The sequence below is a fragment of the Tachypleus tridentatus genome, chromosome 2 (genome assembly GCF_004210375.1).
Source record: "Tachypleus tridentatus isolate NWPU-2018 chromosome 2, ASM421037v1, whole genome shotgun sequence".
Taxonomy (NCBI): Eukaryota; Metazoa; Arthropoda; class Merostomata; order Xiphosura; family Limulidae; genus Tachypleus; species Tachypleus tridentatus.
In genome coordinates this window covers 63852001-63867685 of record NC_134826.1, presented here as the reverse complement: position 1 = coordinate 63867685, position 15685 = coordinate 63852001, and the positions used below count along the sequence as shown (strand labels likewise).

Genomic DNA, 15685 nt, shown 5'->3' with positions numbered 1-15685 from the left:
CATGTGTTTTATACGAACTTAATTCTTATTTTGTCTTCTTTATATATAACAGGTTCTGGGAAAACTGCAGCATTTTTGGTTCCCATTCTTAACCATATCTAAGAAAATGTACCATCAAAGGACTTACTAGAAATAAGTTTTATGTATATACAAGTAATATGTTAGTATGCTTGCTTTTCTTGATAAGTATTTGGTGATTTTGTTTGTGAACTATTTCGTATAGTTTCTGTATGTGTAATTGTTTCTTTCATTCGTTCAAAGAGATTGGAAGGAAATAAAAAGGGAAAGTTGAAATTAATATGAAAAACAATTTTCAATCAACAACCAATCATTTTGGATGTGAACAAAGAGTTGATTTTAGTGCAACGTTCCAATTAGTTTTCTTATCCACTTATTTTAGCCTTAAGCAAAATGTTGTTGAAATTTTTTGAATATCAATTTCTTATTAATTTATGATAAGTAAATACAGATCAACAGAAAATGAATGCCCAAAAGTAGGATTTCATCATAGTTTTAAATTGCTTTTATTTTGTAGTTCAGGAAGAGGAGTTTAGGTTTTCAGTCTTTATTCAATATCATTTTAATTTTGTGACTTTTGGTGCCATCTTTAAACTTCTCTTTATTTTGTTTGTTTGTTTGTTTGTTTTTGGAATTTCGCACAAAGCTACTCGGGGGCTATTTGTGCTAGCCGTTCCTAATTTAGCAGTGTAAGACTAGAGGGAAGGCAGCTAGTCATCACCACCCACCGCCAACTCTTGGGCTACTCTTTTACCAACGAATAGTGGAATTGACCGTCACATTATACGCCCCCACGGCTGGGAGGGCGAGCATGTTTAGCGCGACGCGGGCGCGAACCCGCGACCCTCGGATTACGAGTCGCACGCCTTACGCGCTTGGCCATGCCAGGCGTCAAACTTCTCTTTTATGTGTGGTACAGAATGACATTCAAAATGTAATTACACCGCATTAATATGAATATATGAAAATGAAAATATGATAATATCTGTTACAACTAGAAGTTTTTTTACTCTTGTTTTAGTTTGTTTAAAAGAAAATATTTCTAAAAAATGCACAAACTGCAGTTTCTGTTGTGTTGTTCACGTGCTTTGAAAAATCTTAACTTCAGCACTTTTTCGCTTAAACATTTTCCTACCTTAACTCTTTCACCCTTGGAGGTTAAAGTGCACGTTTGGAACGTTATTTTCAAAGTTTTTATTATATAACTTCAGCACTTTATCTGTGCTTTGAAAAATCTTAACTGCAGCACTTTATCTCTTAAACTACCATGTACAGGAATTTCTATACACTTAAATACATATGTTTGACCTGATTGACACGTTTGTTCTGAAGTCTGTAAGCTGGCTTGCCTGAGAAGCATAAACATTTTCCAACCTTAACTTTTTCACCCCGGGAGGTTAATGTGCACGTTTGGAACATTATTTTTAAAGGTTTTATTTAATTTTTCACTAACACCAATGAGACTGGTATCAAAACAGTTCATAATTTACATTTAAAATTGTTTTTAGTTGTTTTTAATTTAAAAGGAAATATAAAGAAAAAAGTATCAGTTTTTGCGTGTTACATAACATGTTCAGTTTTTATGTTATTACATCAGCCATGCAACATGTATAAGTATCTAATGAATTAGACATTCAAATTTGAGATATAGACAAGCTAAATATGAAATGAGAACCTCCCGTCTCTATGACTTGATAAGATATCAATATATTTAGTAAATCTGCTGGAATGGCTCTGCTCCTCAAATCAGTTAATTGAAAGTTCTTAACTAGTACCACCTACAACTAAGTAGCTCACATTTATAACCTATAGAAAGAGAACTTTTCTTCTCCATAATTTTTACAGTTTATAATCGACTTGAAGGTGAAAGAAAGAATTTTGCCAAAAATGTGTATGTGTGATCAATAAGTCGTTTCTCTGAATAGGAATGGGAATTTTTTCCAACCCACACAATTTAGACACTACTAAATTACTGAGATTTTGAAGATTCCAATTCTGTAATGTAATGTGTTTTTTATTTTTCAAAAGTATTTTTCGGAATAGTAAACTTTTGCAGATCAATATGTAGTTACACAAATGCAGTAAGCATAACCTGAAGTAAATTTAAAACCACATTTGAAACTTAACAGGTTTAAAACAGGTTTTTTATTGGCGAGAGGTAGATATTTTTTCTGCTCATTAGAAATACGACTTTATTTCGGTCTTCTCAAGAAATTATTGAGCCAAACAATTTATGTGGTCTACATACCAGTTATCTGCAACCAAAAGACTGGGACAGAGGATAAACTAAAACATAAGAGCAACAACAACGAAAAACAGAGGCTCTCAAGCTTGACTTCGTTGGCGAAGCTGTGTGGCGAACCGGTCAAGACGCCGGAGCAAACAACCAAAGAAAACAACGAAATGACTTCGAATGCAGAAAAGCAGGACCCGGGCTCAACAACAACAGAAAGTAAGTCTTGTTACGTAAGTGGCCTAAAACCAAATATTAAGTTAAACTTGAATGATATAAGCTCCTCTCCACTAATGTTGCTTTGTAATGAAGCTAAAAACCAACTAATTACTGTAGAAAAAGAAAGAAATACTAGAGAAAAAAACGTAAAGCTAAGAGAAAGGTAATTAAATTATCTATTTCTTCTGAAAATTCACAAAATGAAGACGAATTGGAAGATACTTCTTGCACTGCGATACAGCAAGTATCTACCAAAGAAATTAGCAGTCAAACTAATTCAAAAACAACCTTGGATGTTAATATAACAATAAGTAATGAAGCAGGAACAAATACTACAGAAAACACTGAACAGAACATTGAAGATGATGGATTCCAATTAGTAAAGTAACTTCAAAATGAAAAAAAAAACTCCAACGCAGATAAATAATACACAGAAAAACGTTTCAAACCTAAACCACCTCAACACTCCATAATAATTGAAGGAATACCTGATATATATAACCAACCCCTACTGGCGGCAGAAATCAAACGCTATATGTCGAGCGCGTCTATCCCCACCATTAAGCGTTTAACCCGAGGTGGTGTTTTTGTTTGAGGTCAAGAGGCAGATGACCTAAATAAACTGCCTGAGTGGCCGGAAGACGCGTTTAAACTAGAAAAGATTATTGTAAACCCACTTGGAAACAAACCGCAGCCGAAATCTGTCGTCATTCGTGGGGTCCATTACTCAATCACCACTGACGACATTAAAAAGGAATTAGAGGAACAAAATATACCACACTCATGAGATCGCATTAATATTTAAAGAAACGCAAAAACCAACAAACCTTGTTCGGGTTGACACTGAATACACTTACAACACACATAAATTTAATCAATAATGGAATTATACTTTGATATCAAAAATACCAAGTACAACAAACAAAAACTCCAGCAGATAGCCCTCGAGTAGCTTTGTGCGAAATTCCAAAAACAAACAATAACTGTGGACAAGAACACACAGCAAACTATAAAGGCAGCGAAAAATATAAACAAATAAAACAACGAATTTACGAAATAAAAAATACACCATCAAAGGACAACGAAACAACAGATACCAATACTCAACAAACAAAATCAACTCTGAAACAAGACAAAATAACATAGGCACAAACTCTTAAAAGCTATCTCACAATTACAAAAGCTAAAGAAACAGCTAAAACGAACAGAAGCGACAAACAACAGAACTGAGATAAAACGGAACAGTACCCATACTTCAAAACATCAAGATAACGATAACTTTACCAAGGAAACAAACACTAATAACAAAATAAACTTATTTATAAATATAATTACAAATTTCACAACAGACATTTTAGCCGAATACACAAAACAACACAAACAATAAACTGCTTTGACCTATTCATAAACATAGCGAAAAAACACATCATACCTTAAATCCCACAATTATAAACAATACCACACACAATACCTGCTCTCAACTTAAATTCACTGTTGTATATATCAACATCCAAGGTGCACTGGCTTCCAAGAAACATGAGATCGAAGACATAATTCAACAAACTAACCCAGAAATTGTAATATTAAGTGAAACCCTTTTGTACAAAACCCACAGATTTAAAATACCATATTATACAACTATTAGAAAAGATATTAAATAAACACGATTAAAACAGAGGAATGCTGCTGCGACACAAAACAAAATTTTTCAGTTTCTGAAATACAATCAGTTATAACGAAAACGTAATTATCTATTTCCTGTTAAGTAATCATTCAACAGTCACAATAGCAGGAATTTATTGTACACCAACAAAACAAATAGACGTAAACGTAATAAACAATATCTTTTCTCACAATCAAAATACCATTTTAATAGGAGATCTAAACAGCAAGCATTAACTTTTGATGTAATTCAACAAATGCAAATGGAAGGAAAATGGGACGACTTCTGCACCAAACTTAATGAAAAAACAGATCCGAAACAGTTATGAACACACCTAAAAATACTCACAAATGGAGACACAACAACAAGAAAATACCCGCCACAAGAACTCAATAATACCACAGCTTATACAAATATGGAAAAAGCTGGAATATTCAAACAACAACTACAAAACACGTTTAAAACACACAACAACCCAGATACGAACACATACTTTTATAACAAAGCAACAACTTTATAATGAATAACAGTGAACTACTCAAACCACTCTTTCTAGTAGACTTAAATAACTATCAAATCAACACCACAAACACAATTTCAGCACAAGAACTCGTGAAAGCAATAACAAACACTAAAAATAAATCACCTGGAGATGATATGCAAGCCATTCTTCTTAAAAAAGGCACTCCGAAATTATTTGAACATCTCACAGCAATTTTTAATTTATCATTATAGTCTTGTTATATCCCGGTTTCTTGGAAGCATGCAAATGTATTAATGTTCCATAAAGAAGGAAAGCCAGCCAATAATCCAAATTGCTACCGACCAATCAGCTTGACCAGTTGTGTAGGCAAAATTCTAGACAGAATAATCGGTAACAGACTCTCCACATTTCTGGAGACAACATCAAAATTACCAGAAGAACAAAATGGTTTCAGATACTTCAGAGAAACAACAGACCACTTAGTCCGATTAACCGAAGCAATTGTTGATAGTTTTAATAAACGAGAATGCACTGTCGCTTGCTTTCTTGATATTGAGAAGGCATTCGACACTGTATGCCATAACAGTCTCCATTTCCGAATGGAAGAAATGGGATTACCGTGGGGAATTATTCAATGGCTGTCAAATTTTCTGGAAAACAGATAATGTAGAATCAATGTTGAAGGGACATTCTCTGAGAGTTTCACTCCAGGAGCTGGTGTCCCACAAGGAGGAGTAGTTAGCCCTGTCCTATTCATCATTTACGAGAATAATATGCTTTTTAAAGATCCAAATAATGGATACTCCTCAGTTTGCAAACGATGTAGCAATTTGAAAAAGTGAACCAACACCAGCAATAGCAGCCACAAACATACAACCACAATTAAATAGTATAAGTGAATACTGTCAAAAATATAGAATCAAAATAAACACAACTAGCAGTTTCACAAAGTTGACTAAGACCTAAGCACCTTTCCCCAGTGAATATCTATTTTCTAAATAAATAAAAAGCCACCTATAAACTAGACTTCACATTAGATTAGAAATTAATTACTAAATATTGAAAGGTTTTTTTTTTTTATGTAATCGTTTTATAGTTAATACCAAACTCACGAAAGTGCAAATAATCTATGGAACTATAAGAGAAATAATTAATTTGCACTAAGTGTATGTGTTGATTGTGTATGGACATTACCTTGTACCATATATAAAAACACTTGACAGTTGTAAAACCCGACCCTCCTGGGTAGACAAACATATATTCTCAAATACCTATACAAGAGAGAGAGCTTTAAAACAAGAGGATAATAAATTTTATAAATATGTGCCCAAATAACACAATATACAGGTTGTAAAATTTGACAGACATAAAATAGATGAGCAATGGTACTGAAACACCTGTGATGTAAATTGATCTATGAGGCTCAGAACAACAATGTTTATTGGACCAGCGCAACTTTGAACTATATAATAAATGTTTCCACACATTCTAATTGCAGTTTTATCACCCTTGGAAATTGTAAGTGTTGTAAGAAACATAAGCTTTTTAGTACAATGTTGTGTTCTTTGAGCAAGGACATGTATGAATGACACTTTTCTATTTTTCATGTGGGTTCATACTCTCTAGGGTAGTAGTGCACAAAGTCCGGCCCGCGACGAGTCGCCGAGTGGCTCGCAATATCCAACGGGAAAGTGAAATATAGTTCGCGCCTGCGTGAATATTAAGCGCTATAGAAGAATATGCATTAGATTACATACTGGATGGTTCCATATTTGTGTCGAGCAATAAAGAAAATTTAATAAGGAAGTCTCGTTAATGCATAGGTATTTAATCATTGGCGCAATGACGTAATATTTCCGTAATTACGAAATCTCACGTGTTCCAATTGTTCTTCGAGATTTACTTACGAGCCCTATTTTGATGTTATTTCGAAACAAAAATGGCAGCTAATCGTAAAAGAAAAGTTGACGACGAAAACGGCAGTTTTATGATGATTGAACTGCGCAATACTGTTTTGTTGAACAACAGAAGAAGAATTTTCGTGATAATTCTACATTGTTTCTTATTGTGAAATAAAATTCTATTTGTAAGATGGACTTATCTTGGGTAATTTCCATGCTCATTGATATTATTGAAGTGTGTGTGTTTAGTGTTGTTATATTATTGACATTGCTCTTGGATCTCAGTTTCAAGCTTAGCATTTGAACGAAGTATGTATGTGAGATTTACTGCTGTTTAACTTTCTTCAACATTTTCATAAAAAGTTATTGGAATATTTTCTCAAAATCAACCTCATAATTATAACACATCAGCAGTGACAGTTTTCACTTTTGTATATTTTACTTGTAGAGAAACATTGAGACAATTTTCTTAAAAATTCTAGTAAAGTTTCTTCTCCCTTAAGGTACCTGGTGTTAGATGAGGCAGATGAATGCTGACGTGAGTTTTGAACCACAGATTCATCGCACCGTTTTAGTGCACAACATGCTGCCAACAGGAAATAGGCTAACAATGATGTTTTCTGCAATATTTCAAAAAAAGTACAGGTTAGTATTTCTGTTGTGTTTAACATACACTAAATGGTAAAAGTATAATTTTTTTACAGTTACTGCATTGGTTGGTTTGTAAAGAAGCGTTCATATGGTTTTTCATGATGACGAGAAACCCACTTTAAATAAAAATGTATTTCAGGATTTTTGGTCTGGGTATTAACACTTTTACTAATAAAGCAGAGTACAATGTTTCAACCTTTTTTGGGTCATCTTTTTGATAACATTGTTAACCAGAAGATGTCTGATGTTCTCTGCTTTGTTAGCAAAAGTGTTAATATCCATACCAGCTGTCCTGAGATACACGTTCATATAGTTTTGAATAGACCTAGATGATTATCTGTAAATCCCTTGAATCAATGAAATTTAGTGATTTTGAAATTTTATAAAATTTAATAATTAAAATTACCATTTTATATTTACACAATTTTATAAACTTTATTTAAGCTGTTAATGGAACAGATCTTCAGCCATTAAAAGCAGTCAGTGTATTAAAGAACTCTGATCTCACAATTTTTGTACTAAATATCAAGCAGTGATGTTATTAACACTTGAAACCTCATATAATACTATAGATAAATTTATTACTGAGCTTGATTATATTTTAGCAAATAACACGATATGAAAAAATATTGGTTTCAAAATGTTCTATTAAATATTCTTTTGGTATTGACTTAGAAATTTAGAGTGCACTTTCTGACAGAAGAAGGCTACACAATAGCAAGTATACATGGTAATAAGTCACAGTGGGAAAGATAGGATGCTTTATGGTCTTTTTGATCAGGTTGTAGGCCTATTCTTGTAGCCACAGCTGTAAGTATCAGAATTTAATATGGTAAAAGTAAGGTAAAATTCATGGAAGAAAATGGGCTCTGTCCAAGAAATATATAGTTAAGTTTTTCTAATGTGATTACTTAATCCTTTACATTAAATTAACTTTTTTTAATGAGCATTATCACACAAAAACAAAATTTATGGGGAAAAAAAGAATAAAAGATTGGTACCTCAGTTTTTAAATTTATGTTGTTTGTGGTTGCCATTGGCATGATATGTTTACTCTTTTGACAGTGGACAACTATTTTTGACTGTGCACGTTATGAGGTTTTATGAGTTATATTTAAAATTTAACATTTAAAAGTTTTAGGTTCTAAATTTTATAATATTAAAACTAAATTCTCAGCTCCCCTGGAGTGAAAACTGTAACATTTGATTGTAGATAACTCCCGATCTCCAATATGTTTATTACTCTTTCAAAAAGTATTTAAATTTAATGTACATTACTCATCATAATATAGTTTTCAATCTAATTTGGTTACAGAGTCTTAAAATGGAAAGTCAGGCTCCCTCTTCCCATATCCACATATCACATTCTTTTTTCAGAAGTTGCAAGTAGTTCTGTTTAATGTTTAATGTTATTTACATATAAATAATAGAAAGCCAAGATTACAATTCATCAAATGATATATTCTGCTACATTGGTTTCTGTAAAGGGTTGTCTATTTTGCTTCTAGTTCAAACTTTATTCCCATGGGAAATACATCAGTGAGCTCAGCTAGATTTTTAACAGCTCTTGTAGCATAGTTAGGGTTATATGAGGTATTCATTAGTAAAGTGATTTACAACTTGTATGACACAAATATTAGTTAAGACATGGGTTTAAAGTTCAATAAAACAAAATATAATTATAAAAAGGTGTTAACTGTTATGAGGTTGGAGATATTTAGGATAAACATGTGTAGTTAATGTTATGATTTGAAGTTGTTTAAGAAAGGAAAAAAGTAATTGAGATTTATTTTGAATTTTGTTTTGGTGATTACAAGGCTAGTCAAATTGACCAACCTTATATAAAGAAGAGAAAGTAATAAACTGAAGTTTTAATGAAAAATGACATTTAGAATTATTTAGGAGGTATCAGATATATTAATCAAATGAAATTTGAATATTTTCAACTGAAAAGTATATTTAATTTTAACATGAAAATTACTTTACACCCAGAGCAATCAATTAACGGTTGCTTAAAGCATCTAAAATTTCATGAAGATACACAAAATGTAAAAAGTTAGTGTGGAAACCATAAAGGTTAATTTGTTGTCATGAATTGTATTTGAGTAAGTGCATGGTCAGAAAGCTAAGTGGTAAAATAGAAAGATGGCGTGTTTTAATCTTTCTAATATTGTTGTACATGACCAAATTGTATTTAAAAATATTAAAAGAAATGTGTGGAAAACTAATAAGTTGTTTATCTGATTAATGACTTCTTTCAAACAGAGTATAACTAGTTATGCCTAACATTGCACACCATCTGCCACATTTTGCTTCTTAATGTTTTTCCCTTACTTTTTTTTATTTTCCTGGAAATATTCTGTGAGATTTGTGAATTATCAAAGTGTTATATTTTAAAATATTTAACTTTCATTTGTTTTTTTTTCCCATTATGATATTTTCTTATGTTGAAAATGACTTCAATGTTGTAAGCCAATGGCTACATCTTAAATTAAGTGGTTGAAATAAATTTTATGTAGTTTAGTTTTAAAGTATGTGGAAATTGTTTATTCCTTATAATTTCTTTAGTATAATTTTGGCACTTTTGGTATATTCACTGTTATTTCTAATACCGAAAATCCTTGCATGGCCTTATGGTATGGGTGGTTGACTTAGTCTGTTGGTCATGGGTTTAAATACCATTATCAAATTGGATCTTCTTTTCATCTGTGTGAGTAGATAATATATTCCAATTGCCATTCCCACTATTCAATTAGAATAGCCAAAGAGTTAGAGATGGATAGTGTTGACCAGTTTCATTACCTGTAGTTTACCACTTCTAAGGAACTTGAAAAAAACAAAAAAACAATTAAACACCTAGAACAGAAATTGTAATCTGCATAATTTTTGTAGTGCATAAACCAAACATGATGGGTTTTGGTTCAAGCATAGAATAGATGCCAGCTTTAGTTTAAAACCTGTTCTTGGATAGAAGTGAAGCATTAATGATATCAAAACACTTGAGTAATTGTTTTTGATTTGACCAAAAATGAATAAAATAATTTTTATAGGTTACTTCTAGAGGCTTGGATATACTAAATGTGAAACGTGTTTTATTATGACCTATCTACTGATGTTGAAGACAACATTCATCATATAGGTTGAACCAGAATAGTTGGAAATTTAGGTTTGTCATTTTTCCATTGTTTTAAAGTTAAAAGATATAAAAAAACTGTGATTTAATATAATAATAGATTTCTAAGAAAAGAAGATTAAAACACCTTAAACAGAAATAGTTACCTCTAAACCCTGGGTTTGTCTTTTTTCTTTCAATAGTTTATTTTGTAGCTTAATTTGTAAGATACAAGTTCATTAATAAAGTTGAAAGCAAACTAGAACACAGTTCCTTGTGTTACAAAAGTACTTAGTGAAATCAAACATTCTCAAAGTTAAATTTTTCCAACAATAGATATTAACAATAGTATATAAACAATGCATGTAAATCAACACCTAAGCTGTTAAAAGCATATTCCTGGTATGTGACATTTGCTATGATATATAGATGGAGACACAGTACAAAATTGAAGATACTTGTTAATTTTACCAAACTCAATCAACATCCCTAATTAAAGGCTAATTAATATATTTCGTACTTTGAGGTTTAAGTGATCAAAATGACTCATTTGATGTTGTGGTTCAGTTAAATTAGTCTGTTGGATTAGATCTTAACATCAGATAAAATGTTTTCCATTTATGGTATCCCAGTGTCTTCAGTATAATATGCAGCAATAACATTATTTTTGTTGAGGTTTTGGAAGTCTCTAACTTGTGTTGTTCTATCATACAGAAACTAGCATGTTTCCAGTATAGTTATCTGAGTATTTCCATTTGGTGGTTTGATATACAATGTCATTAAAATGGTATTGACCTGCAGTTTGTGTTCAATAGCTTTACATTTACCTTCTGCACTTTATTTCTTTATGTGCTGATCTAATTATTAAAGATTTAAGAAAGATGCATTTTGTACTTATTCATTAGGTAGACCCAAGTATTGTTTCTTAGCCCTTGTGCATAATGTTAAAATAATGAATAACATTCAACATTAAAAGGACACACAGTGAAAAACATTTTAAATTCAGGCTGATCTATGGTTTTTAAAAAGTTAACTACATGTTTTGATACCTCAGTGTCATCACTAGAAGTGATTTGTACCTTTTAAAAAGGTTGTGTGACTTTTGTTTAAGTTTATGGTTTCTATGTATTTCTTAGAGGAAGTCTTGCCACATTCTTACAAGAGGTATTTGCTTGGACATTCATCTCTGTTTAATAATTTGTGATCTTTCTTTCACTTTATTATTTCCAAAGTTTTAAAGGTATTATTGTCTGTAATACTTATTGGTTTCATCAGTATTACTGCTTCTTCCCACTAATACCTCGTGTGAAATTCCAAACAAACCATATTTGCCCACCAAGAATGTGTCATCTACATATCTTATCCAAATATCAGGTTTACATTTTGCACCATTTGTGGCTATTGTTTCAAATACATCCATATATGTCACATAACAAAGATGAAATGAAGGGTCCCATTGGTAAACCTTTATTTTATTTAGAAAATTTGACCTGAAAAAGTGAATTTTTACTTTGTTATTCATGATATCTATTGCTCCAACTGCAGAAAATGTCACTGAGTTTTCCTTGTTCATTTTGATTCTTCATTTATTCTACAAAATCTAAATTATTTTTAGTTGTATGTTTATTTTTATTTTCAAACATGAATACTTTTGAGCTGTATGCTTTACTAGTTGATATAATGTACCTATACTTGGTGTTTTTTGACTAAAATTGTTGATCGTTTTATGTATTTTTGGAAGGTTTGTTAGCATTGTGATTTGCTAAGTTCTACTATAAAATGCAGTTATTTTAAAATTACTGTTACAAACTAAATCTTCAACAGTTGTGAAACTAGAGATGTATAATTAATCTAACAATGTTGAGTGTGATAAATTCATTTTTTTTTTAAGAAAACAATAATTTTTAAAAATAAAATTAAGGATTAACAATGGGATCTCTATTTATGTGTGGCTTTTATATAGATGTATTAAATGGGACTAAATTTTGTATTTATGTTCACAGAATTTTGAAGTTATGTTCAAAAACATGAGGACTTAAAAATGACCTGTTAGTAATGAAATATGTAGTAGGTGAAAAGGGATTTTACCGTAATATTGTGTACAGAGCAATTAAGAAATTCACTGTTGCTGTAATAAAGGATCAAAGTATTACTTTAAAATAAAAAAGAAATGTTTAATTTTGACAAACTTTCCAGGCTTGACTGCTAGTTTATTTAATGAATTTAAGAAATAGCAAATATCTCACCTTGTGTATAAAATAATGGAAAATTTGGTAATTGTAAAATTAGATGTGAATATGGAAGTGTTTATATCAATTAGACAAAATATAACCCATAATATTCTTTTATAGAACATAAAAGATGTGTAATAAATAGATTGAAGATTTAACCATAGCAGAACATGTAAAAAAACACAACAAAATAAACATGAGGTATTATGGGAAAACAGTAATTTTGGGTAAAGCAAATAAATAAATAAAACTTTAGAAATAATGGAGTATTAAGGAAAAAAGAAGAATTATTAAATAGAGATGTGGGTTTCAAGAATTATCTGTGTAAGAATGTGGCAGGGCCTTATCTAAAGTTTATACTAAAGTAGTGAACCTACATGCAAATCACATGACAGTTAAAAAGGTAGACTTTGTTATTTTTCTCAACGTAACTCCTAACAGTGAACGTTGAAGTGATGAAAGGTTTTCAGCCTTTTGGAAGCCATTCAAAATTCTAAATTCATCAATTTTGTATATCAATTTTAATATTTTTTGCTGTCTGTTATTTCAGGTATACCCAATAATCTTATCCCAAAAGTTTTGCTGTGATATTATCATTTTTACCTACTCACTACCTGAGAAACTTGATTGATATTTGTTCATTATTTCTATTAATCGGACTGAACAACGAGCCTCAACAGTTCAATGGATCTGTTTGACCTCTACGTTTAGGAACAAATACCATATAAACTTGTGTGGTATGAGCACTTCAAAAAAGTATAGAAATGTTACCATAGTCTATCTGTATACACGTACATTCTTATCAAATTCTATGCTTACAACAGGCACCATTATTTATCTTTCTGTTTAGGTGCATTTCATTAATGAAAAATAACTCTAGATTTGTGATTTCAGCATACATGCTTATTCAACTGAAATACGTTCCATGAAGCAGATGTTTAATCTATTTTTTATCTTATCATATTCAAGTTTCTGTAGGGCTCTGAATTCTTTTTTGTCACAAATTTTGAAGGAGCACTGTTTTTATCCATTTTATACAAGTCAAACACAAACTATATGAAATTTACAATCAAATAAAATTGGTATGGGGAAAGACTTCCACACAAGAGCTTTCTTACCAGAAGTGGCTTCTAATGCATGTTGTATCTTATAACAAGCATTTGCCTGAATGTGTTTACAGATGCACATGTGCATTCAGAGGTAATGAATATGTTAATTCAGTTGTCTGAAGCTTTTAGAAGATTTCATCATCTAAGAAAAAATTTTACTATTTTAAAGATGTGCTTGCAATTACTGAACAAATGTGAAAATTGTTTTGCATGTGATAAATATAGGAAGAATGTTGGAATAAACAATCAGATATTTGAAGCAATAAGTAAAGAGTTCATATTTTGAACTGTTTATGAAAATCAATGTGATCTTTTATAAAGGGAACTGCAAGTCTTTTATCTTATTCCCACTGGAACTGCAGAACACATTTCAGACTTCAAGTAAGCAAAGTCGATAGAAATTGATTTTTCTTATTTCAACAATATTTAACCCAGAAAGGTTTTAAGACTTGTTATTTTGTCACTTTGTAATGTTTTTGTTTTAAACATCTATTTATTTTCAGTGAGGAGATTTAATCTGAAAATATGGTTGCAACCATTACGTTTTTGTCTATAGTTCTTATAAAAGTTTTAAAAATAATTCAACTATGAACTAAATTTCTCATTAAAAGAAACGGTAGAATACGAGGGCTGTTCAAAAAATACGCGGACTGACGTCATAAAACAAAATGTACTTTATTTAGAAGTTACAGGTCTGGGACCCCTTCAAAGTACTCTCCTCCCCAACGCACACACTTATCCCAACGGTGTTTCCACTTGTTGAAACAGTCCTGGTACGCTTCTTTTGTAATGTCCTCCAGCTACTTCGTCGCATTTGCCTTAATCTCGGGAATCGTCTCAAATCTTCTTCCTTTCAAGGGTCTTTTGAGTTTGGGGAACAAGAGAAAATCGCAAGGAGCAAGGTCAGGTGAGTAGGGGGGTGGGGAAGAACAGTGATCGAGTGTTTGGCCAAAAAACTCACGAGTTCTGAGGTACAAATTTCGCAGCAACGCGGTGCATCTTCAATTTTTCGGTCAAAATCTCGTAACAAGATCCAACTTATATCCCACACTCCTCAGCAAGCTCCCTGACAGTCAGACGTCGATTTGCCCGCACCAGGGTGTTGATTTTGTCGACGTGTGGGTCGTCAGTTGACGTGGAAGGACGTCCAGGACGCTCATCATCTTCAATGGACTGTCGACCATCTTTAAAACGTTCATGCCACTTGAAGCATGTCGTATGCTTCATAGCAACATCACCGTAAGCCGTGTTAAACATAGCAAAAGTTTCAGTTGCAGATTTTCCAAGTTTAACACAAAATTTCACAGCAAGTCGTTGCTCCTTCAAGTCATTCATTCTGAAATCCGCCAAACGAAAAAATCGCACTTCACTTAAAACCGCGTAGCTAATACACAAAGGAAGATATCTGCAATCGGGAAATGGCGTCGTAATCAGATGATCTGTGCGAAACTAGCGACACCAAGCGGATTCCCTTGGAACCAACTGGAGCCGCGCAATTCAAACAGTCCGCGTATTTTTTGAACAGACCTCGTAAGCCATAATTTTAAAATGTTTAAAATCTGTTATAATGGATTAAATTCCCGACAATAGTACTTTTTTTTAAATAAAACGTATGAGAATTGTTTCGTATAGTGCTCGTGAGTTAGTAAGAATTACTTTGTTGTATTAGATATGGGCCTGGTGGCTTTGGTTGTCGAGATTTCAGACAATTTAACACTCACAATCTACAAGGAGGAGGAGCACGAAAGTTGGCTTTCCATCTCCTTTCTATGGACCCAATCTGATTGTCACTCTTTGCTGTAGGCCCAATCAGATTGTCAGCACATTTAATCACGGAACCACTGAAGGAATTTGGGGATTTGCGACCGATTGGTGGGGGAACTGATATCCCAACTTTTGGCATCAGCATTTTGTTTTATCATATGTGATGAAGTTTACAGTTACCACACAGTAAACTAAACGTGAACCAAGTTTTGTTCTCTGTCTTGCGGTATTTAATATTGACAAAGGTTTGGATTTGTACCAGGATAATTCTTTTGAAATTTTCATTAAAATCTTGTATGT

General features: G+C 32.1%; 2 protein-coding genes across 3 annotated transcripts in view; both read left to right on the top strand.

Moving 5' to 3' along the window:
• LOC143243996 (uncharacterized) overlaps nt 1-11626 on the top strand; it is a 159506-nt gene extending 147880 nt beyond the window's left edge. The window contains exon 7 of the transcript XR_013024838.1: nt 11446-11626. The gene's annotated coding sequence lies outside the window, so the exon portion shown is untranslated. The remainder of the gene's footprint in view (nt 1-11445) is intronic.
• Nucleotides 7025-15644, top strand: LOC143243998 (uncharacterized). Of its 2 annotated transcripts, XM_076487930.1 has the most exons (3): nt 7025-7163; nt 13943-14002; nt 15291-15644. In XM_076487930.1, the coding sequence occupies exons 1-3, from the start codon at nt 7036-7038 to the stop codon at nt 15403-15405; spliced, it is 303 nt and encodes a 100-aa protein (XP_076344045.1). In that variant the 5' UTR covers nt 7025-7035; the 3' UTR covers nt 15406-15644. The 2 variants fall into 2 exon arrangements, with proteins under 2 accessions (XP_076344045.1, XP_076344046.1); XM_076487931.1 differs by lacking the exon at nt 13943-14002.
• Nucleotides 15645-15685: the final 41 nt, after the last annotated feature.

Excerpts from the sequence above, each read along its gene's own strand:
- LOC143243998 (XM_076487930.1), top strand. The coding sequence starts at position 7,036 with ATGAGGCAGATGAATGCTGACGTGAGTTTTGAACCACAGATTCATCGC. Across the intron at positions 7,164-13,942 it reads ATATTTCAAAAAAAGTACAG|GGAACTGCAAGTCTTTTATC; the intron begins GTTAGTATTTCT and ends TCTTTTATAAAG. Across the intron at positions 14,003-15,290 it reads GAACACATTTCAGACTTCAA|ATATGGGCCTGGTGGCTTTG; the intron begins GTAAGCAAAGTC and ends TTGTTGTATTAG.